Source organism: Aulonocara sp. 'chitande type north' Nkhata Bay, linkage group LG7 (assembly GCF_057382095.1).
Source record: "Aulonocara sp. 'chitande type north' Nkhata Bay isolate Kocher_YH1m ecotype deep benthic linkage group LG7, A_spYH_male_GT1.1, whole genome shotgun sequence".
Taxonomy (NCBI): Eukaryota; Metazoa; Chordata; class Actinopteri; order Cichliformes; family Cichlidae; genus Aulonocara; species Aulonocara sp. 'chitande type north' Nkhata Bay.
Genome location: NC_141350.1, coordinates 5,618,227 through 5,644,019, shown reverse-complemented (window position 1 = coordinate 5,644,019; position 25,793 = coordinate 5,618,227). Strand labels below are relative to the sequence as shown.

The 25,793-nt window shown below is 41.3% G+C and overlaps 1 protein-coding gene across 1 annotated transcript in view; it reads left to right on the top strand.

The window, feature by feature from the left end:
* mrpl23 (mitochondrial ribosomal protein L23) overlaps positions 1 to 25,793 on the top strand; it is a 52,029-nt gene that overhangs the window by 12,628 nt on the left and 13,608 nt on the right. The window contains exons 3-4 of the mRNA XM_086298172.1: positions 1,217 to 1,299; positions 9,830 to 9,903. Of these exons, the coding sequence (XP_086154298.1) occupies positions 1,217 to 1,299; positions 9,830 to 9,903 (157 nt within the window). The remainder of the gene's footprint in view (positions 1 to 1,216; positions 1,300 to 9,829; positions 9,904 to 25,793) is intronic.

Below are 25,793 nucleotides of genomic sequence, written 5' to 3'. Positions count from 1 at the left end.
TCTAGAAATGCTCTCAACGAGATCCTTTTTTGTCACAGTAAAGCAGAAGCCTCTTCACACTAATGCCCCTAGTGGACCAGGACCACGATTGAATGTTGAGAGGATGAAACTCACTGCCAAGTTGGTTCTCACTTTTCATAGCTGGGCAACTCTCTGAAGTTGATGTTTAGTAGAAACCCTGTGATGGTCAAATCACTATATCAAGCCATATATTTTGATTAAATGGTGGATTTGAATGTGGAAATTCTTATTCAAGTATCAAAAAGAGCAAGGCCTCAATGCACAAATCTTAGAGGGTCAAAGAGAAGGTTTTACTTCTGCACCAATGTCAGGTTTGCCAAACTTTAGTCTATTATAGGGGGAAAAGGCAATTGTTTGTATAGCATGGGAACATATATTACATCACTCTTAAGTACAAAGAGTCTTTGTATTCACAGATGGGGTTTTCTCATGCAAATGTTTGCCTCAGCTAATATTGTTACAACAACTCAAGGTATCGGGCCGTCACCTTGGAAAAACGGTGAATATTACATTATCCTGTTCTATTAAAGAAACGTATGAGGTGATAGAAGATGCCATATCCGAGGCACTCATGTCAGACCACAACGTCGCTATTAAGCACTTTGTCAGACGCATTTGGGAAGTGCTTTCTACCAGGCTAATCCAATTGGCTTGATTGATTAGCAGTTAAAAGCCTTTCTTTCCCTAGTCAGAGGAATCTGCTTCAAATGCTGCCCAGCAGGCTAGCTTTAGCTAGGCTGGCCTGCCGGATCAGTTGGTGCCAGGCCCACTTCCTGTGTAGGGTTTCACAGGACGCGATCAATACTTGCAGACAGCTAATTGGATGAACACTGACACTCACATTTCTCCTCTCCACTTTACGGTCCATAGAATAAAAGCTGAATATGGGTTTGTACGAGAGTGTCCTGTCCGTTACATTTGATAATATAACAACAAAGTTTATGGGAATGCAATGTGGAAATGAGCTGCATCATTTCTATGTAGGTGTCAGTTAAGTGAATGTGGCATTATATGATCAACAGTGATCCAGTATGTAAGCCTGCAAGGGCTCGACTTTAACCGCAAAGATTTTTTCTCGGCCTGTTGTGTCTCCAAACACACGTCCAGATTAATCCTTATCATATGCAACGCCTTATTCTTGGAAGCCTCCATAACCTCTGTTCTGTTTTCTATTTTTCTGGGTATATCTGGACAGAATGACCAAGTACGATATAAAGAACTACTTGGAGAAGATCTATAATGTCCCTGTGGGAGTTGTCCGCACCAGGATACAGTTTGGTGAGTCTTCTCATTTCTTTGCACTCAAGCACAGAGGGCCTGTAACTTTTTCAGAATTTGGAGTGATTGTACTGTTTCGCAAAATATCATCATGTTATTGCCAGGGTTGGCCTTATCTCTTTGTTTTTGTTGTTTGGGATGAAAGTGTGTTTGCTCAGCTCTAAATGGGATACAAGCACCATCGTTTTTTTGGGTGTTTCTACTCTTTCTTATTTTCATCTTCATTGTAATCTTCTGCTTTTCTTCTGATAAATGCGGCCATGACAGCTAATTTAAATGGAAAAAAGTTTTTGATTGGGATGTTCTTTACATTTGGTGTTTGAGCCTCAAGTACTATAGTGCTAAAATGGGCTCCTTCTTTATTTATATATATATATATATATATATATATATATATATATATTTGGATGAACTACCAGAAGGCAACATTGCAGACATAGAGGACAGTTACAAGTACCTGGGGATCCCGCAGGCAAATGGGAACCATGAAGAGGCCGCTAGAAAGGCTGCAACCACCAAGTACCTGCAGAGGGTCAGGCAAGTCCTGAGGAGTCAGCTGAATGGTAAGAACAAGATTCGGGCCATCAACACATACGCCCTGCCCGTGATCAGGTACCCTGCTGGGGTAATAAGCTGGCCAAAGGAGGAGATAGAAGCCACTGACATAAAGACAAGAAAGCTCCTGACCATGCATGGAGGGTTTCACCCCAAGTCCAGCACCCTGAGGCTGTACGCTAAGCGGAAGGAAGGGGGCCGGGGACTGGTGAGTGTCAGCACCACAGTCCAGGATGAGACAACGAACATCCAAGAATACATTGGGAAGATGGCCCCAACTGACCGAGTGCTCAGTGAATACCTCAGGCAGCAGAAACCCAAGAAAGAGGAGGGAGACGAGGAACCATCATGGAAGGACAGGCCCCTGCACGGTATGTACCACCGGCAGATAGAGGAGGTGGCTGATATCCAGAAATCCTACCAGTGGCTGGACAAAGCTGGACTGAAAGACAGCACAGAGGCACTAATCATGGCAGCACAAGAACAAGCTCTGAGTACAAGATCCATAGAGGCTGGGGTCTATCACACCAGGCAAGACCCCAGGTGCAGGCTGTGTAAAGATGCCCCAGAGACTATCCAGCACATAACAGCAGGGTGCAAGATGCTAGCAGGCAAGGCATACATGGAACGCCATAACCAAGTGGCCGGCATAGTGTACAGGAACATCTGTGCCGAGTATAACCTGGAAGTCCCGAGGTCAAAATGGGAGATGCCCCCAAGGGTGGTGGAGAATGACCGAGCTAAGATCCTGTGGGACTTCCAGATACAGACGGACAAAATGGTGGTGGCTAACCAACCGGACATAGTGGTGGTAGACAAACAGAAGAAGACGGCCGTAGTGATCGATGTAGCGGTTCCGAATGACAGCAATATCAGGAAGAAGGAACACGAGAAGCTGGAGAAATACCAAGGGCTCAGAGAAGAGCTCGAGAGGATGTGGAGGGTGAAGGTAACGGTGGTCCCCGTGGTAATCGGAGCACTAGGTGCGGTGACTCCCAAGCTAGGCGAGTGGCTCCAGCAGATCCCGGGAAAAACATCGGAGATCTCTGTCCAGAAGAGCGCAGTCCTGGGAACAGCTAAGATACTGCGCAGGACCCTCAAGCTCCCAGGCCTCTGGTAGAGGACCCGAGCTTGAAGGATAAACCGCCCGCAGGGGCGTGCTGGGTGTTTTTTTTTTTTTGTTTTTTATATATATATATAATATATATATATATATATATATATATATATGTGTGTGTGTATATATATGTGTGTGTATATGTATATATATATATGTGTGTGTGTGTGTGTGTGTGTGTGTACTGATTTTTTATTTTATTTTTTATATTCATGTTATATTTATTCGCTTTATTTATTAAACCATTTAATTACGCTCATCATTTAATGTAATCATTTACCTTTATGAGCTATTTTCTTCAGTGTTATTGTATTTTTTTATTGAGCTAAGTTGTTTTTCAAGTGCTTGGTGCTGTAACTCAGTCATTTCCCAGTCTTTTTGGATGAATAAAGTATTTATTTTGAGTTTATAATTGGCTTTCTTTTCCCTCATCACATTTTAATCAGTTTCTATAATGACACTAGTGCATCATAAATATGATGTTGTACGGGCAACACCAACACAGTTGATGCCAGTGGTGGAAAAACATACAAACATCATGACTTTGCATGCGTCTAAAGGCTTAGTCAGTCCAAAACATTGGGAGAGGGTGGTGAAAACACTTGATTCCTGGTATGCAATACCAAGCCACAAATATTTCATCCAAATTAAAATCCTAAAGTTGTAATGCAGCTGTTCTGAGTCAGTGGGGTAGATGCGCTCGCACACACACACGCACACATGCATACGTGGTATAAATATTTTGATTTCAAACCGAATGCATGACTTAAGTACAACATAAAAGATTTGCATATAAGTAATGGACTATGTGCAAACTAAATATGAAACTTTTTTTTTGTGATGTGTAACTCGGTACACAAATCTTGTTACACACTAAACACAGTTCACCCTTACAGTGAAGATGTACCGAAATGGACTGTTCAAAAAAATAAAGTAACAGTTTTTAATCAGAGTATAGCATCAAGTCAGTTAAACGTCTGGAAATATGATCTGATCAGTTAAGTACCACAGGGAGTTGGTAATCAACCCCCAAAACAAGGAATGGTTTTACAGGTGGAGGTCACTGACATTTTTATATCTCTTGGTCTTTTCTGACAGTTGGACATAACCGTAGGTCCTTAACCTGTCAGCAGGACTGGCATTTGGTCCTTTTGTGCAAGGGGGACAGAGTGAGCAGTGTTAAAGCCCTACAAAATGACCTTCAGCAGGCCACTGTTGTGAATGTGTCTGACCAAGCGATCAGACTTCATGAGACTCTGACATCCTCTAGTGTGCCGTGTGCTCACTGTCCAGCACTGTAGAGCTCGATTGGCATTGAACATACAATACCAGAACTGATAGGTCTACCACTGGCGCCCTGTTCTTTTCACAGAGCAGATTCACCCTGAGCACATGTGACAGATGTGAAAGGGTCTGCAGAAGCTGTGGAGAATGCCTGCCACTAATGTTGTTCACCGTGACCGATTTGGTGGTGGAGAGGCATATCCATGGAGGCATGCACAGAACCCTACAGGGTAGCCAACAGCACCCAGACTGCCAGTAGGTATCAGGATGAAATCCTTGGAACTATTGTCAGACTCTACACTGGTGCAGTGGGTCTTGGGTTCCTCTTGGTGCATGACAATGCCCGGTCCCATATAGGGAAAGTAGACAGGCACTGACGCTACCATGTTGCACTTTAGACTGTGTAACTGCTCAGTGATGCCCTGGGCCAGATCCCAGGACAGCACCCGTCGTCTCATTAGCAGCATGCTCCGATGTTGTCAGGCATGCATAAAAGCACTTGGGGCCACACAAATTCCTGTGAAGCATTTTGACTTGTTGCACTGAAATTTCGGCAAAATGGAGACGCCCACGGCATTTTATTTATTTGGATTTTTGTGGTGTCTTTGAATTCAACCCTCTCTAGGTTGATGATTTTCATTAAACTATTCACTTGTCTTTTGTTCCTAACACATTACCCAGTCCATATCAGTGTAGATATCAACATGATTTTTCCCATTGAGTTCTTATGTTTTCAGTGTTGCTTGCAATGTATAAACAAGTCTTGTCTGTAACTAGCAGGATGTTTGATCAAAGCATTGATTGAAACTTGCAAAACTACTTCTGTGTACTTTCTGCCTGGTGCTATCTATCTGTACGGCCCCATATTTGGTTATCTGGTGTAGTGCTTAATGTTATACCAAATTACTGCCATATTAAAAATGTAATGCATTTACTTAATTAAATTATGTAAATGTAATTTCATAATTTTTAATAGGGACAAGCATTTCAAAAACATATACCGTAATTGTCGGGCTATAAGCCGCTACTTTTTGCACAAGCTTTGAACCCTGCGGCTTTTAGTCAGGTGCGGCTTTTCTATGGATTGTCCATGATTTTTGTCATATCGTAAGACGATTTGTTTTGTTTGTTCCGCTGTTGTACGGCACTACGTTGCCTGGCGGAAGGGCATGTGATCAGACACACAGTATCGGGGTTCAAGAGTGGTATGTTGGTCACATGTCCATCCGCCAGACAAAATAGTGCCGTACAAGTAGCGCGAAAAACAAACTTCAAAGTAGCGCTATGCGTTCAGTGGGAGTCGTGGATGACGAGCGGCGATAAACTTGCGAAAAGCAAGTTATGCTCAACTCCACCGGTGGAATCTGACAGCGTGGAAAAGTGTGAAAACATCCATGATCACCAACGGATTTCGAAGGGCTGGACTGCTGCATGATGGAGAGGAGGACTCCGCCACGGCCCTTCTGAGGGTGTTCGACTCTGACACTGACAACGAGGATTTCTTTGGTTTTGAAAGTGACAACGAAGGAAAGGAGCTGAGAGTGTAGACGTAGCCATCCTGAGCCTGTTCGTATCCGACACTGGAGAAGAGGACTTTGGTGGTTTTAGTGCGCAGAAAGATGGTGGTGAATGACTGACTTTTCTTCTTGTTAAAGCCGTGTCACTGCACCTGAGCCTAAAAGGTAGTCCGGATCTATTTTTCTGGTGTGCTGCAGGTTATTGTTATGTACTACATTTGTTACTCATTTATGAAGCACAGTACATGTTTCGTACTTGTAATTACCGCTACTTGTACATATACCTAAAAAGTTATGCAAATGTGTACCCATAACTTGTTTTTCAAAATATTAATAAAAGGGGTGTGTCTCCAAACAGCCATCTCTTTCCTGACAATTCCCTATGTGCATATTCTCTTACATATGATAAGTCAACATTGAAACACCTGCGGCTTTTAGTCAGGTGCGGCTAATGTATGTACAAAACAGGATTTTCCCCTGATTTTAGCTTGTGCGGCTAATATTCAGGTGCGCTTTGTAGTCTGGGAAATACGGTACTTTGATGTTCACTGGAAGTTATTCTTCAGAGATTACCCCCCCCCACCCAAATTGCTCAAATAACTGAGCATATTCATAGCAGACTTGTGACATGCTGGTACTTGTGACATGATGTTACTAGCTCATTACGTCCTACAGGGTAGGCAAAAAATATTTCTATAAAGTATTTAAACACGTCTACATTTCTTTAAATAATTTATCAAACGTCTAAAAATTTAACTTGGCAGCGATTCATTTTTGTTTAATTTATTTTTTTTATTTAATTCACAATAAAAGCCTCAAGAGTTTGCAAAACTTTTCAAAGGAGCTAAAAACCATAATATAAATCTTTTAAAACTGTTTCTGACTTGTGCTGGTTTTACTGGAAATTATTTGTAATCATGAGGTTATATTGTTACTCTTCTTTTCCCCCATGATAATTCTAATTCTCTATTGTGAGAATTGTTTTAATTGTTTTTTTTATATAGCACTGAGGTTCACAGAAGCAGGGTTTTAGGAAACATAAAGTCTAATTGGTTCATTTTTGGAGACTGTCAGCAGTGGTTAGTGGTGATTAGCAATTTAAGCTTACAATGTAGACGGCCTTCCACTGACATGCAGCAGCGGGAGTGTTTTCCAGCGGCTAGTTGCGGTGGTGGTTAGCGTGCCTGGCTCTCCTTTCTCCTTAACACACACAGCTGCTTATCTGACGATCTGCTGCTGCAGCACTCCAGCTGTCCCAGGACACCCCATGCTCCCTCCACATAAACACATGCTATTCACTTATAAACTTGCTGCTTCGTCCCCTCCTCATCCCAACCTCGAATCCCTGAGTCCTGCGCCCCTGTCAGGGATAATTTCAGAGCCAAAACCAGTTTTATCATTGATTTAGTAATCCTATTGGCTTTTTATGGGTGAGTTAATGGCTTAAGTTTTTAGGGGCTCAGTATAATTCTAGGAATCTGCAAGTTCATGATAGAACAGAGGAAAAGGAGAATTGAATTGCTTGAAGATGGAGAGATGCTAAGACCCTTCTTTGCTAGCTCTGAAGGTCCAAGAGGAGAACACCCCTCCACTTCTGGCAGAGAGAGGTGCCAAGCTTAGCCTAGCCTGCAGTCTGAGGAACCAATTAGAACTGTTTATTTGAGTTGTGTCATTAGAAGCGAAGAGAAAAGCTCCTTGGTTGAGAAGAAGGAAAGAAGGGAGATTTTGGGGGATAGAGTCGGTCAGAGAAGTAAGACTAGCTGAGGGCCCCGGTTATCCTTAGGTACGTCAGAGAAGGTATCCCTGTCTGCGTCAGGGGTTCCACTCCATTTGCAGTGTAAAGACGGGAGCAAGCTGAGGAGAGTAAGGGGCGCAAAACAACCCTTTCTTCCCTCCATATGCGGCAGGGGTATTTTGGAAGGAGTTGCCATGGTTACTCCTCTGGTCTGGGATTTGTAACGTGATAGCTGGCTGCCAAACCGCAATCTCAAAGAGGGAGGAATTGTGCTTGCGTTTGCGAGTGTTGTATGAAAGGTCTGTCTGTGTGTCTGTATACGTTGGGAAAGGAAACCAAGGGAAATATACTTTCTTTTATATCTTTTCGAGGTATTATGCACTTGTTTGTGGGTTTTCAAAGACCTTTCGATGTTTTATGACAGAACTGGTCAGGGTCGTACCTTGCTATTTCAAAGGTTGTAGCATTTCCCTGTGGATTTCCTCAGCAACCTAATGGCAAACATATACACACACACACACACACACTTTTTTTTTTTACCTTCATCTCCCACCCACTTAGGGGCCTCCACTTAGCCAGCGTGGTGGAGGTGGTGGTGGGGTGTGTTTTACAACCCTGCTCAGGGAAAGCCCTGAGCAGTGGGCTGCCCGGCTAGTGATTACTAGCTACACATACCACACACACATAGGCATGGACACACACTCACGAATGACTCACTACAGGGGAATGTTTCCCTTGTTTTTGAATGTCATAAACTGTTCCCATGGAAATGGCAGTTACTCAGAGGGCCTGTTGACTTGACCACTGGGGTCTTATTGAGATTAGAGTTCTATGGGAGAGATGGACCATTTGATGCGCTGGTTAGTATCCGTCATCATTGTAGTTTTTGTTGTAATGTAAAGATGTGTATACCTGTATCTAGGGCCTCAAAAAATCTCTTTGATTTATTTGAAGTTAAGTCCCTAGCCTGCCTCCACACACATGTGGTATCCCTACACATGCACACACTCAGCAGTTACCCGGTTCCCTGACTTTCAAACCCAGAGAGGTCTGAAAGGAATGAGGATGATGTCATCATCACCTGCAGTTGTGAAAGAGGTTAACCAGCACTACATGGTAAACAAGATTGGTTTGTCCTTTTCCACACATTTTCAATTATAACTTTGGCTTTTAGCCACTATGAAGAGAAGATAACCCTTTGTTCGTTTTTTGCAATAGTTCACTTTCACCTCGTTTTCAAAGTTCAGACAAACCACTTTAGTTTATCTGAAGCCAAGATTCCAGAAAGGGAACCTTTGGATAGAATCAGAATCAGAATACTTTATTGATCCCTGGGGGAAATTATTTAATTAATTTAAATAATTAATTATAGCAAAGATCCATCCAGAGAAATTGAAAGAACACATAAAATTATTTTGTTCTTTCAATGACTTGAAATTGTGTAATGCTGAAGTTAAGGATCAGCAGTGGTAATGCACTGGAAGTCTCCTGGCAGTCCATGGACAGCTCATCTACCTGTAGAGAGTGTCTGTTGTCGATAGGGACAGCGTACAAAGTATGTGGTAAAACTAGTCTGTGGGAAACTCTTGCTTGTACTGTTGTTGGTCAGTCAGCCAGCTGCTGAAAATATACAAAAAGCTTATTTTTTTTCCCCCATCTCCTTTTTGTGGTGAACTTCACTGTCACTGCTTTCGCCGTTCTGGCTCACTTGTCAACCAATTAGTGTTCAGCTGACACATGTTGTCATCCTCGTCCAGCAACGTGCAGTTGGGATTTTTGAGGACTGCATGGGGAGTACGTTTGCTTTGTTTAAAACCCCTCTCCATACCACTCCCTAGGGAAATGCATACGCAAATGGACATATTTGTGGTAGCACAAATTAAGCTCAAGTCCACTGCTTCCTGGGCTTTTGTCACCCTGTGCTCGTCCCTTGTTGTTTGATGTAGCTAGAGCTTCTTGCTTAAAAAAAAAAAACAAAAAAAGAAAAACACTCACTAGACTCCTTAGTGTTGTTCAGAAAGGAATGGAGCACACTGTTGTAATTTCTGGGCAGATAATTAGTGCTTTACACGTTTTGTTGACTGACTCGTAGTACAGCTAAAAATGTTGCAACACTGCCCACAGAGAATAATACTGGTACCATACTAGAGACTATAAGTCTGTAACTGATAAGCCATAATGATATTCATTTCTTTTAACATTATACTGTTATTTTTGCTTAGTCATGCTCTCACTATATTCATAAATATCATCACTTTGTCCCTATGTTCTCTTTCTAGTTTACCTTCAAAAGTAATACCTGCTGCTCTTTCTCTTTTTCAGGGTCCAACAAGAAAAGAAATCATCTAAACCAGAAGGTTAAGCAACCAGATTATAAAGTAGCCTACGTTCAGCTGGTGAGAAAACATAAACACACACACTTATCCTTCTACTCCTATCTCTTCTGGTTAGTGTGTAGTGTAGCTATAGCTCACAGACTCCTACCCAGTACACAGTGCAAGGCAGAGACCTCACCACAATAACGCTCTCTTTTTTTTCTTGGACGGCCAGCTGTGTGTGTGTGTGTGTGTGCGCGCTCGTGTGTGTGTGTGTGTTTCTTACTGTGGGGGCATTTTGGGGGCATTGAACTTTAATCTTTTTTTCTTGTGGGCTTTTTTTAAGGGAAGAACTGGGGTTGGTTGAGATGGGTATGTTGCATTGTCCTGCAGTTGGCTTTGAAGGCTACATCCTTAATTCACTCTTCCTTATACACATGCTTGAGAAGTACAGTTTCTTTACCTGACATTCTTCCTTTGTTCTTGAGAATAAACCACGCGCATCATATTATCTCATATCTATAATTTGAATCTTTTTCCTGTGCACCTCACCAGGGCTTTGCCATATCCTACTGTACATGGTAATCCTGGAATAAATGTTTACGTGATTGAAATAAGTGTAATTTAAATTATAAAGCTACACCATGAACCGTGAAGAGCGCGCAAAACAGAGCAAGGCCAGATATGTCTGAGAGCGAGAGCAGCATGTCATTTTTTTGAAGAAAATTTACTACCTGAAAGGAGAGATACTTCAGGAGTATGGAAGCCATTTGGCCGCAAGAGGTCAAGCCTCAATCAAAGCAAGGGGCTTTGCAAAATATGCAAGAAAACTGTAGAAATAACAAACTTATAATAATTTTTGAGGCAGAAGCACACCATTGAGTAGATGAAGCTATGATGGCATGTGAGGGGGAGATACTACCAGCTGGTGAAGTAAACAAATGAGTCAACCGAGCATCAGGGGAACACTCGCTGATTGTGCTCCATGTGACAGGAAGAGCAGACGGTGGATGAAAATTACTGATGCAGTTGGTGCATCAGGTGGACAAGGAGGGATTTAAGCAGCTGGGCAAAAAGCTTGACCCAAGTGGCAACATTTTAGTTAGGAAATAATTTTTAATTTCCGTTTTATTATGTGATAATGTTGTGCAGCCTCTTGAAGAGTTACAAGATGAAGTTACTTTAGTTATTGTTAGACTAAAATGTTAAGCCATCATGTTATACGTTTATTTGCAATGTCCAATGAAAAAAAACGATCTATGCTACTTTTGTGCTTGCTTTTGATTTGTGCTTTGTCATGTTATCAATGATGGTAGCTCATTCCAAAAGGATGGATTGCAAGTTGTTATCGCAGATTAAATTTACGGTATTATCACAAACATCCTTGAACAGCTACATCAGCTACAGCTCCCACCCGTACGGCTCACACGCTCGGGCAGCCTTCTTGAAAAATGGGTTGGGGTAAAAGTTAAGCGCAAGACAGTCTCTTTGGTTTCATATGAGACTTTTTACAACAAATATTGAGATATGGTTGGATGGAGCAGTCATGTTCACTTAGAAAGCTGTTGCCTCCAGACCTTTACGTGAGTATTCTTGATCATTTCACTAAAGCTTAAAGTCTGTTAGTATTTGTACATCCCTCACCCACCACTTGCAAAATAAAACATCACTAAAGTCACCTTATTAATGGCCCTTTGATCTGTATGAAAAGCAAGTTTTGTGCAATTTTTGTTTTGTGACTGCTGTTTTGATCTTGCCCAGGTAAATCAACACTGGGGTAGACACTTGTATATACTGCACCGCCCACCCGACCGGGTGCCATCAATCTTGAAATGGATGAATAATGAAAACTGTCTAAACATGACAAAAGAGGATGAAAAAGAGGATACATAATTGAAGCAGCCATGAATCTTTTAAAGGGGAGACTTCCTCTTGTCTAACACTAAGGCAGTGGCTTGTGATTTTGTGTGTGGCAGGAATTCCCAGCACAGTTAGTAGTGACGCTTCTGTCTCACCAGACATGCACCACCATTGTAGGTAGGAGGATGCAGAACACTGCGCACACTTGGGTACACACACCTGTGACATGTGCATCATTCATGCATAATGAGCCCTAGAGGATAGATGTTTTTCTTTGAGTGTCATTTGCTCCCTAGTCACATTCATGTTGCAGGTTTGTCAAGTCGTGCACACTTAACTGCATGCAGAAATGAAGATTTGCTGTCTCTTTGCTGCTAAATGGCTAGATATAAAAACCAAAACCCTGTCTAAATTCTCTGGCTGATTTTTGTAAAAAACATGCTTTCTCCTCACCCTTTCCTATAGTACTTAACTTTCTTAAGTATACACGTACGCACACGTTCACACACTCTCAAACACAAAGGCCCAGAAAACTCTTGTTTCTTTTGCAGCAGTTGGTAGAAAACAAGATTGTGCCTAATTGACTCCACATGTGGAAGAGTTTTCTGTGGGTAGATGCTCACACTGTGGTACCCCCGTTCTACTACCCTCATCCTTGGCTCCCCCCTCCTCCCCCTGCACATCAGCTAATATTGCAGCAGTAATACGTTTGCCCCCTCTCTCATTCCTTACTCTAGGTTTGTGGTTGAGGGGAGGCCTCCCGTTTTGCAGGGTTCCGTGACGGCCATTTTCCTTAGGCTTAGGGGGCACCCCAGTACTGGGGGGGGGGGGGCTGTTTCTGCATGTGTGAAATGTGCATTGTGTGTGGGAAAGTGTGTACAAGTATGAGGGGCTTTAAGGGTGAGCTAGGGAGGTGACCAAGGCCATGATGGAGCCGTGCCAGAACAGGGAGGTCCAGAGACTGGGCAGAGCAATCAGGGGGAGGGGAAAGAGGCTCTATGTGTGTGAAACTGGGTGGTGGGTGCTGGTGGTGAGGTGACAAAAACAGCGGTACAAATCTTCAGTAAATCAGATTGCTTTTAAGCCTGACTGGCTTTCAGTGGGACTAATGTGTTTAAAATCAGACTGCTTTTATGCACCACTTGGCCCAGTTGAAGGCTAACTCAAGCCGATGTGCTCAGGGTAGGGCTGGGCGATATGGCCTAAAATCCATATCACGGTATAATTTGAAGCATGTGTGGTAATGATATATATCGCGATATATTCTTTTCTTCTGTATAACGTATTTTACACACTATAAGGCACACTTAAAATCCTTTAATTTTCTCAAAAATCGACAGTGTGCCTTATGTATGAATTCTGGTTGTGCTTACTGACCTCGAACCGATTTTATGTAGTACACGGCGCGCAGAAATCTGTCAAAAATGTTTTAGTACGACTTTGGTAAGCTATGAAAGCACACCGCTTGATGGATTGCCGGAGCATTACAACTGCCGCAGTCAGGAGCCTCGCGGAGTAAAATGAGTCCAAAACTCTGTCTGCTTCAGGTCCCAAAGTCAAACAAACACTGCGGCATCACTGAGAGTTAAAAACTGTCTAAATTCTTTCATCTTTAATAAAATGATCAGTGTTGCTGCTTTACCAGGTGTAACAATTAAGTTTAACATCCAGGCATCCATGAAAACAGAATTTATTAAATTCAACGGAGTTAGAAGTTAGCAGGAAGTTAGCTCGCTAATTTTCACCTAAACATGATATAGCATGTTCTGACTGAGAGATTTCTGAAAAAAATACAAACGTACAGCTCTGCTATCACTTCCAACATAAACGAAGAGAGAAAACTAAACAGCAGTGACGTTTGCAGGGTTACTGAAGTTGGACTTGCTTGTATATAATGATGTCCTACGTGATTGCTATCAAAACAGCTACGTTAGCATAACATTAGCGCAGTGAAGCTGAAGGATGAACGCTAACTTTTTCCACTCGATGAAATTTAACGTGAGGTTTCTGGTGGTTAGGGACAAATGCAATTGCATTGCATTAACATGAAACTTGTTCTTTGAAATTTTGCGTTTCACTTGTCCATTTAGAAAATTCACTGTAACCATTTTAATAGTTCATCTGTGCTGTTATTTTCCAGCCTAGATTGTATTCTGTAAAATGTTTCTTAGAGATTTATTTAGACATTTAGTTTCGGGGTGTTTAGTGATTTAGTGATGAATGCTGTCATTTTTTTGATTTGCATTTGCCTTCCTAACTCCTATTCATCTTTCCACTGGATTGTAAATCACTTTGTGAAGTTTCTTAAAATAAGTCATCTGTAGCTAAAGCATTGGTCATGATTTGGATATTACAGTGATAGTTTACAGGTACCTGTTAAGAATTACTGGTACAGATGCTATAAATGATGTGTTAACAGTTGTCTGTAATAGTGTCAATGTCAATTTATGGATAATTATGGGGGTGGAAATGAAAACATGCAGATTGATTGAGATTTATAAAAAAACAGATGTAGATTTTATTGAGTGTTTTCAATAACAACACCATATTAACAAACATATTTTTTGTCTCTGAGTCAGATTACAATCCTCAAAGTTGGTATTTAGTTAACATTATAGTGACATTTATAGTGTTTTGGTGAATAACTCTTTAAGTCACTTACTTGTCATACAAGATGCATCTTGCCAGCTTTTTAGGAAATGTTATTCTCTCTTCAATTTGTACTGAGTGGTTGTAAATTTAGTTGCTTTCACACAAAATCTTCAGATGGTTTCGGGGAAATAACACTTGACCTTTCTTACAAGTGATACACAGCAGGAAGTACTCTGCTACGTGGCTGCACAGTAGTGCCTGGAAAAAAATGCAACTGAGGCTAAATGTTGAAATTGCTGTTGAAATTCTTGAGAGAACTGTTTTAGTTCTTTAGCTTTTCTCTGCATTGCTTCACTCTTCCTGGATGCCAAAGGCAGAGGTTAACAAGAAATGCAAGTACAAATTATTATATTTCACTTACATGAGTCATGTATAATGCTTACAGAGATTTGGGAAAAAAAAAATTAATTAATTTTTATGTTCATAGTTGTTTGATTGCATCTCTTATACAGGAGAGGAAATAATTCTTTGATCCCATGCTGAATTTTGAAGTTTGCTCACTTACAAAGAAATTAACAGTCTTGAATTTTTATGGTGGTTTCTTTTTAATTGATATATTAGGCGTGCAACGATACACAAAATTCACGGTTCGGTTCGATACTTTGGTGTCACGGTTCGATATTTTTTCGATACAAAAAAAATGTTCATGCCTTTTTAGTTTGTCATTTATTAAAATTATAAATATATTTTTTAACTCAAAAATACAGTTTTTAAATTTAATGTTGCTGAAAAAAGTAATAAAAAATAAATCTATCTGATTGAGAAATCACTCATCTTTGGAAAAGAGAGTTTATTACAGAGAAATGGCTCTTTCCAAAATAAAAGCTATACTATCCGCTTCTTCTGGGCTATATTCTCAGCAGCATAAGGAGAATCATGTGCTAACAGCTGTCTAAATGACTCGGCTAAAGTTAGTAGCATGCTTGTTGTTTTTGTCTTTGCACTAGGATGATGTCGGCGTAAATGTGCAGTCATATTCGTTGTGTTCCCACTAGTGCTTTCAGGTTAATCTCGTTGAAATGACCTTAACGCCACAACACGGCAAATCTCCGTTAACAAGCTACCGCCGATTGCTCCGTGCATGGGGCTAGACGGCCAACACGTTAACGAGCTAACTGCGCTAACACACTAGTTCACACCAATGTAATTGAGCATTGCATGGCACATCCAACATACTGTTTTACTTTAGTTCATGACTCGCTTACCTTCAGGGTCATACGTCACATGAAAACCAAAATAATTCCAAACACCAGATCTGAATGAGGTTCAATTTGCCTGTTACAAGGAGAGCTTAACTTCTGTCTCGCTAGCTTGCCCTGCGCTCTTCCTTCTGACTATGCTGTCTGTGTTGAGCGCTCAGTGGATCTGCGCTGGACAGTGCAGCCTAGGCGGAGTAGTCGAACACAGATTCACTGAGCGCTCAACACAGACAGCATCGTCAGAAGGAAAATTGATAAAATAAATTACAAATGTTGTATTGTTCGATACATATGCGTACCGAACCGAAAGCACTGTATCGACGGTTCAATATCGATACGAATATCGTTGCACCCCTAATATATATATATATATATATATATATATATATATATATATATATATATATATATATATATATATATGAGAGAGAGAGAGAGAGATCTCAAAGAGCTGTCAAGGATGTCAGCAGGAGTGCCCCCCCCGAAATAAAAACATTTACTTTTTATTTCAGCATGTGCAATTTCTGGCATTTGTTGGTCCCATCATTACTCCCTACCCAGCACTGCCCCCACCCCCAATATGGCCACCCCTGTGAAAAAATTCTGGAGGCACCTCTGGCTACAAGATCAACAGCAAGAGGCTTTGTGAGAACGACCATTAATTGCGCTTGATCATGCCTGGTGGGGTGAGAATCAGGGCCGGCCCGTGGCATAGGCCGTATAGGCAAATGCTAAGGGCGCCGTCCATCAGGGGGCGCCACGCCAGTGCCACAAATGTTGAAAAAAAAAAAAAGTTGGTACTATTATTTCTAAATACAAAAAATAATCCCACGTTAATTAAAATGCAAAGTAAAGCTTATTTAATAGAAATATTATTTGTTACAACATTACACTACACTGCTGATGTAGGGGGGGCGCCACCTAAAATCTTGCCTAGGGCGCCAGATTGGTTAGGGCCGTTTCTGGTGAGAATGATTACAGGAAGGTACGGATCAGCTCAACACTGCACAGAAAGAATTATTAAATGAACTGAAGGCAGTTGGGACCACAGTCTCTAAGAACACCATTTCTTAGCACACTATGTCATAATGGTTTGAAGAATTGCATCACCCACAGTGTCCTCCTGCTCAAGAAGGCACATGTACAGGCCCATCTTAAGTTTGCCAGGGAACATCTAAATTATTTACAGAAGGCTTAGGGGAAAGTAATGTGGTCAGATGTAACCAAAATCAAGCTGTCTGGCATCAACTTGACCTGCTGTGTTTGGAGAAAGAGAAATGCTGAGTATGACGCAAAGAAGACCATCCCTACAATCAAGCACGGACATGGAAACATTATGCTTTGGGTTGTTTTCCTGTTAAGTGTACACTGCACTGAGGGCTCAATGGAAGGGGCATGTACCATAAAATCGTGGATGAGTACTTCCTCTCAGCCAGAACACGGAAGTGAGATTGCGGATGGGTCTTCCAGCATGACAATGACCCAAAGCAATATTGCTAAGAGAACAAAGGAGTGGCTAAAGAAAATGCACATTAAGGTCATGGAGTGGTCTAGCCAGTCTCTGCTGTTTTCCAGTCATTGTAACCTGATAGAATCAAAGATGGCATATCCATGTGCATTAACAGTCATCCAGACTCACTGGCAGGATCTAAGTGTTGATGTAAGTTCATGTTTTTGTTGGGTATGATTGTGCAAATCCCACTCAAGCTCAGAGTTTTATCTGTAGACAAAAGCTCACTTCATACAGTCAGAGATGGTCTGCATAAGGCTGAGAGTAGTGAAAGTAGGTGATGAGCAAAAACTTTGCAGCAGAAGGGAGAGCAGGAACACAGATGGTACAAGGTATTCTCACGATGCCGGCCTTTAGTCGTCATGAAATGAGCAGCTTGTTTTGTTTACACATAAGCCAGTGATTTCACTGTTAGCATAGTAGTGTCAGTGTAATTTTCCATCTGAAAGATTCACTTACACACATGCACATTTTTGTAAAAGTTAAAGGCAGATATCTTTAACCCATACAGTCATCTCATTTAACAGGTGAAAGGTCTCTACTATTGTTTATGTGGCTGCTGGCCAAGATCTCTTTAAAGTAGTAAATAAGCTGTCAAAGTTTCTCTCCTTGGCCCCAGTCGCTGACAGCATTGGAGCAAACCAAAACACTGTCCTGACCCGACGACCACAGAACAAAACAAGATACGGGGTTGGACCAGCACTTGTAGAGTAAGTGGTAGCTTCCTTGAAATCGAAATTGCTCATTTCCCATGTTTCTTTCAGTCGCTTTCTCCACCCCGCTCAATCCACATGGAAGGCATCTCTCAAAGTGAAAAAGCGCAGGGAGAGACACAAACAAACTGAGTTAGACTGAGTAGCAACTATGGAGGAGTTGTGACACAGCTGGAAAAAAAGGAACAAGAAGAGAAGAGGAAAAACAGCTGTATTCAGAGCGATTATGTGAAGGAAGCTATGGCCAAGTATGGCTCTCTTCTCTGTTTGACTGACACTAGATGGCAACGTTTTGCTGTATAGCTTCTCTTACTAGTCTCCCTTTTTTCTTGTATCTGTTATTGACTCCTTGTTGCTTAATAATAGACACAGTATGGTTGTGCATATATGTGCAACTGTGTGTATCTGGCTAGGATAAAGGGTGGTGATGGAGGGGGGGTACAGGATGGGTTGCTGCAAACCCCTCTGACCCCCAGCCCCTCCCCTCCTGTTCTCCACTCTGAGTGAAGCCCTGTTCTATGGGACTGGAGGTGCTGAATCAGGCAGTGAAGCTGAGGGAAATCTTGCTTATCTGTGTGGAATTTTATTATTTTCAACTATTTGGATCATGATAGCTCCCATTCACCTTCCCTCCCTCTTCCTCCTTTTCACCTTGTCACGCAAACACAGGCTTTCCTCACACAGCCTTGCCCGTCTGCCGCTTTGCTTCCTTCCCTTCTCTGTACGGCCTCACCCTTGCTTATCACGCCAATTAACATTTTTAACTTCTGCACTTTTCCCTCCCGAGGCGGTCTCATCTTCCCCCTTTGGGTGGGATGATTTATCAAAAATGCAATTTCAATTCAGTTTGTACCTCTAGTAATTCTTGTGAGAATTTTCTCCTTTATGATAGGCCATGGAGCACAGAAGTTAACTTTAAACGCATACCGAGGCCATAGGTGCTATACTGAATCATGGTTTCTTACCAAATATTCAATTTAAAGAATTGTATTTTATTTATTTTTTTAATGGGCTATTCATTTTTTCACCTTTCTGAGGAGAGTTGACCATTAATTCTCCGATTGACAGCTGAAATAAGAAACCGGATTTGTCCAAGGATTTGTCCACACTTATTTAGAATGGCATTGAGGGTTTAAATTAAAAGCTCACAGTGAGTCATATACAGTGCCACTAGGACTTTTGTCATATTCCTACATATGAAGCACAGATCTGCGCAATTATTCAAAACATAAAGGAATCGACCGTCTGAAAGATTGAATCGAGAATGTCAGATATATCTAATATTTTTAGTGTATCGCAAGAGTGCACTGAGCTATAACAGAGGCTTTTTTTAAGTCTTTATAATAATTAAAAACAAACGCGATAAATTAATTTTCAATTTATCTACAGTCTTGCATCCTTGCGTGTGCATAACTGTATCTGTCAGCATTGTAGGCACATAAATCATCTAAAGGAAGGCATAAGCTTATCCACTAATTAGTGTGTTTACATATATATGTGTGCACAGACATGTGTGTATGCTGGTGGTGAGCATTATGAAAGCAGAAGCTTTTCTTGGCAATCAGGCTTCTCTTTAAGGCCCCCCCATCTCCCTGTATGTCTTGATTTGGAAAATTCTACCCCTAAGCAAAATCTTGTGCGAGAGTGTGTGGCTGTGTGTGTGTGTGTGTGCAGGTTTCATAAGAGCTCAGTAGAGAGAGAACATGAATTATAGAGAGCAGAGCAGGGTCTAGGAATCTCACACGCAAACCTTTTCTTTTTTACTTTTTAATTTTATTGACCGTAGTGGAGGCTCTTAGTTGTGCCTTCACATGTTTGACTCTTATGTCCAATTCATTTTAGATGCTTTAAGTGTTAATGCAGTGACTGTGCTGTAGATGGATTTGCATAGGGCAGGTTTAATTATTATCACGAAAACACAATGGAAACTCTCAAAAGCACAGTGCTATAGTAATTTGGTGTGACAAACAAATCTCACAACAAATCAACGGCTCACTTGAACTATATGAATAGTCTTCAGGGCTCTTACAGCCTCTCTGTCTCCTGTCTTTTCTTTTGTTGTTTTCTATTTACTTTTGCTTTATCTCTCTCTGCAGCATCTTCTCTCCTCACCCTCATTTCCTTCCACATTCTCTCCAGTTTCCCCTTATTTAGATAGCCATGGCAACACAGACATACACACTGACCCATACACAAGCGCGCATGCTCGTAACCTTTTCTTGATTACCCCTGACCTCTAGACCTGTAATGACACAGCTGCCACTTTGATCCGCCAATCAGCACGCGGCGCCACCCGTGTTCTCAGCGGTGCTGCCACCGGCTTGATAACATGTTCTGATAGGCCTGTGCTGATGTATTTCCTGTTTTGGTATGCTTCTTCATTTTTATTTTTTTTTCTCCACCAGCTGGTCCCCACATTCCTCAGAGTGAGGGAGGGGGGCAGGGGCAACGCCGGGATGTTTATGTTCATGTGCATGTAGGGGTGAGTGTGTTGTTTTTTGTGCAAGGGTCTAGCTGTGTTTGTGTTTGGTAGCCTAGATAGTTTGGTCTAGGGCTGGGAGGGTGTGGAGTAGGTGGAAGGGATGCTTGAGAAGGGGTGTGTGTGTGTGGTGGGGTTGTTTACAAGTATTGGCAATCGAAATGGGGTACATTGTAGGGGGTTGTGGGGGTGACTGACATACATGCAGGGGATAATGATGGTGAACAGCTGTTTATGCATATGCTTCTGCGTGTCTGTAATGGGGAACAGTAGAGATAGGCAAACTTTAGGCGTAATATGGCTTTAAGGTATGATGGAGGATGGTGGAAAAACTGAAGAAATCGAACTCAGTTGTTGGTCATTATTGTTAATAATGGACAGATATATTTGTGTGTGTGTGTGTGTGTGTGTGTGTGTGTGTGTGTGTGTGTGTGTGTGTGTGTGTGTGAGCGCACGGTTGTTGCTGCTACTTCTGCTATTATCATCTGAGTGTCCAGTTTGAGATCAGATTGATGTGAACGTCTTTGTGGGTGGCTGGATGTGTATTTAGGTAGTGATGATATTTTCCTGAGAGCTCTGTTACCAGGCTCCAATGTCTCCAGTAGCAGGCTGGGAGCAGACATGCCCAGGCATGAAACCTATCATGCATGCGCACGTGCACACATGCACTTTCTCACTCACGCCCTCCATTTGTCTCTGGGCAGAAGTATGTGCTTATGTATTACTGGATGTCCTACACTAGTATGTCAGAGGGTTTCAGCGATAAATCTTAAAGTATTTTCAGTTGGACACTAGAGGCGATGTTCACCAACGTTCTTTACTCCTGGTCCACAAAGTCAAGTATACACAAGGGTTTTAGATCTCTTCTTATCCAACAAATGAATTTGACATTTTCTGTATGGTTGAATTAAATGGTAAATGGTAAATGGCCTGTATTTATATAGTGCCTACATTGTAACCACAGCCACCCTGGGGCACACTGACTTTAACAGTCTTGCATCCTTGCGTGTGCATAACTGTATCTGTCAGCATTGTAGGCAGTAGAGGTAGGACATAATATTAGTAGGACTGACAATGAGGCACGCAAGGACATATACTACTGCTTGCCAAAGCTGACCAAGTTATTTGGCCATTACAGGGCTGTGGAGGAGATGTTATTGTAATTGGAGGGAGGCTGAGGGTCATAACCCTAAATTAAGCCATAGCAAAGTACTCTTGGTTTCTACACTTCATCTGTTTTTTAACTTAATTTTGTTTGTATGTTTTCACACAAAATCATTTTAATTTCGCTGTCTTTCCTGGGTGCTATTTAATTTGTCTTTTAATACGTACTTCTTTTACATCCCCACTCTCCTTACTTAATATTACTGTTCCTGGAACTGTTCATTGCCAAGACATTTGGACAGAAGAGTGTGTATGTGCGCGCGTGTGTGTGTGCGCGTGTGTGTGTGTGTGTGTGTGTGTGCGCACGCGTGTGTGTGTGCGCGCGTGTGTGTGTGTGTGTGTCAATGAGATAAAGTGAGAGTGAATGTGTGGCACACCCAGGAGCCAGGCAGCAGGAGCCATTTACAATCATCTGGCTACATCTCTTCTCCTGCCCTGTTCCATTGCCTTTCCTGCCTCGCCTAGTTTGCTTTGACCATTTACTCTCTGTAATTGCAGATGAAAATGCACTGTTCATCTTGTGTTTTATACATGAACTGTGGAATTATGTCCGAAATGTTTGAAGTTGCCATTTCTTACATGTAGAAGAAATATACCAGTAGAACTGTGATATTCTTGATACCCAAATTGATACCATGATGGTGGCAGACTGTTTATTTGGAATGATAACATTATATTTTCACAAGTTAAAGACACAGAAAATGTTAGGGTGGTTGCAGAATATCTCATTAACATTGCCACAACGTCTAAAGTATCTATTTTTACATTAGCTGTTGCAAACATTTTATCTCTTAGAGCATAGCTGATTTCACAATGACAGTGCCAATTGTCGAAAAAAAAAAAAAAAAAAGTCATGTCACCATAACCCAAAATATGCCTTTATTGCACTAGTTGTATTTACCATGTGTAGTTTTTCACCTGTGGTATTAAAGAAAACAACAACAAGAGAGAGACAACATTTTTTTGGCGATTTTGGTATTGAAAGGTATTGTAACTAGTACTTCAGGTGATTTCCCCTGTTCATCTTAGTAGAAATGCTTTTTATGCTAATGATGCTGCCTTGGACGTTGCACTAAAACACTAACAGTTGAACCATTTAAACCATACTGTGCACGTGGGAAAACATACTTAGATAACACATTGACCTACTATAGACCGACCTACTGTATTTAGGCACAGCCAAACACAAAGAAAATATTTGCAACACTATAGATGTCTTGAAGGCTTTCCAAGTTGGTGTCATTACTGTTGGTCTATTACAAATGAGTTTCGTTTTAAGTGTGTGGGGTTTTTTGTTTGTTTGGTTTTTACAACCTGACAGTGTTGTTCTTTTATATAAAACAATAGGAAAAGTATGAAGCGTTATTATGAGAAGGGCTATGTCAAATCATATCATCTGCGATCATCCATCCATCGTCTTCCGCTTATCAAGTTCAGGGTCGCAGGGCAGCTAGAACCTATACCAGCTACCACACGGCGAAAATTGGTACACCCAGGACAGGTTGCCAGTCTTTCGCAGAGCTAATGCATAGACAGACACGGGCAATCTAGAATCTCTAATTAACCTAAGCTGAGAGTACCTGGAAAGAACCCATACATGCATGGGGAGGCGCCGGACACATTCAAACCCTGGACCTTCTTAATGTGAGGCAACAGTGATAACCACCATGCTACCATATCTATGATAGCACAGAATGTAAATTCCAGGTACCGTAATTGTCGGGCTATAAGCCGCTACTTTTTGCACAAGCTTTGAACCCTGCGGCTTTTAGTCAGGTGCGGCTTTTCTATGGATTGTCCATGATTTTTGTCATATCGTAAGACGATTTGTTTTGTTTGTTCCGCTGTTGTACGGCACTACGTTGCCTGGCGGAAGGGCATGTGATCAGACACACAGTATCGGGGTTCAAGAGTGGTATGTTTGTCACATGTCCATCCGCCAGGCAACATAGTGCTGTACAAGTAGCGCGAAAAACAAACTTCAAAGTAGCGCTATGCGTTCAGCGGGAGTCGTGGATGACGAGCGGCGATAAACTTGCGAAAAGCAAGTTATACTCAACTCCACCGGTGGAATTGACAGCGTGGAAAAGTCCATGATCACCACATTTTAGCTTGTGCGGCTAATATTCAGGTGCGCTTTGTAGTCCGGGAAATACGGTATTTACATTCCCAAGGACACATGTCCAGGCATGTCTAAAAGCAAGAGCCATGTGATGGCCTCAAATGACCATTTGGCAAAAATGGACCTATTTCAACTCCCTCTAACAAAGCAGAGTACTTTTCAAAAAGCTGGAAACAACAAAGCACTTGAGGTAAAAAATAAAAAATAAAAACCCCACCAATGACTTCAACCAGGCTTCAAAGGAGGAGATTCTAACAGCTGGTGATCTGCAACCCAAATGTAAACAGATGACTCCACCGAGCATTGCTAGCTGCACTCCATATGACAGGAAGAGCAAATGGTGCATGTTATTCATTACTGATGCAATGACTTTAAGCAGCTGGTTGAAAAGTCTTACCAAAGATACAACTTCACAAGTAGAAAATATTTTTTCCGTTTCATTATTTGATGATATCAAGAAATCATTAAACAGCAGTCATGGTATACCTTTACTTTTAGGTGGTTAACACTGTGGCAGTGGATATGTCGCTAATACTACAGTATAATGCTTCTGCTGGTATCTCATTTCAATAGTGACAGTATTGTTTGTTTTTTCCATAGTCAGAAATTAAACTATAATTATTATCAATTATACTTTTTTTACTTAGTCTAAATTTTGTTTAAAAGCCCCTTTTCACTTGTATTTATGAAGTGGGAATTATATCGGCTGTATTTAAGATGAAAGAAAACAGGCTCACAACTCTTAAATTCCACCTTAAAAATCACTGTCAGCCTGTTTGGATAGTGTCTCTTAAACGCCTTCTGCGCACATGTACACACACAACTATTAGAGATGTCTGTCCTTTGCTACAGTTTACCTCATCATGGTATGTGGTTTACCTCACATCACCACATTGTTTTCTAGCCACATAAGCCACTGCCTCTCACCGTGTTGTCAGCACCTCTCCGCCTCTTCATGGCCCAGATTTCTCTCTCACTTTATTAGCATCTGTCTACATGTGTTTGATTTTTGATTAGCTCAATATCAACAAGCTGCAACATTAAATTGCATCTGTGGTACATGGCAACATAAAAGCGACATGCCCTGGTCTAGGGTTTCTCAGCATTGTAATTAGATGATCCATGTTATTCTTTTCACTTGTAAGTGATTTTGTAGCTTATCGGTTTATCTTTGTGTCCCCTATCAAATGAGGGGATTGTTTTTCTGGCAGTGTATAAGAGCTGGCGTTAATGGCTCAGTTTCGATTTTCAGACCATTTAAAGCCCTCTGAGGCTGTATAACCACCTGAAGAACTCCTTTTTCTTTAACTCGGTCAAGTGTGGTCATCCAAGAAGTTGGTGTACTTGACCCCCACCTCGCAGTCACAACTTATTTAGCTCCATAATAACTCTTGGTGCTTGATGTTTTGAGAGAGCACAAAAGAAATGCTGATCTCAGGCTGTAAAAGAGTGGTTAGAAGGTCTTTTCACATGGATTTTATTGAGATTATCTGAATGGAAGTCACTATTTGACCTGGAGAGTAGTTTTACAGCTGTTAAACAGTCTTTAAAGTAATAAAATGTTGCTCCATGCTTCTTTCATTTCAGAGGACATAAAATGTGATATGAAAAAGGCTATTTTGTGGATTTGTGATATTGGAAAATGAAATCAAACTTACCTCAATGGAGTTTAGTAATCAAACCTCTTTATTATTATTATTATTATTATTATTATTATTATTATTATTATTAGTCTTGGAATAGTTCTTATTCTATCCTTAGCAGTCAGCGGGATCTAGATCTTAATATATCATCTTTCACATCATGAAGTCTGGTCACAGTCCAGAGAAGCAGGTTGAATTAGCCTTCGCTGCCTTCAGTGTGCGACTGTGCCATAATGTTCTATTCAGCTCCAGGCTGGTAAAGTGTCACTTTACTGACCTGGCACTTTCCTGTTTTCATCAGACACTTGAACATATCCACCCAGAGCAACTGTGACTTTCATATTTTATAGTTAAATATAACAGCCATCGTTTTTTCTTGAATTAATTTTAGTTTTTTTCTCCCCCTCTTCTTACAGGACACTTACTCCAACTGTTTTAATAATGCACCCATAAGGAGTCAATTTTAAAAACAAAAAAAATTCTTAGAGCTGTTTTTAAGCTATGACTGCATGCTCAGTTTGTCATAGATCAGTGGGAAAGGTCGATCGAACTGAATAATTGTCCTTTATGAGTTTCTTTTTGTCTCTCGCCTAGTCTTCTGTTTTCCCATCTCTGGGGTCAGCAAAGAG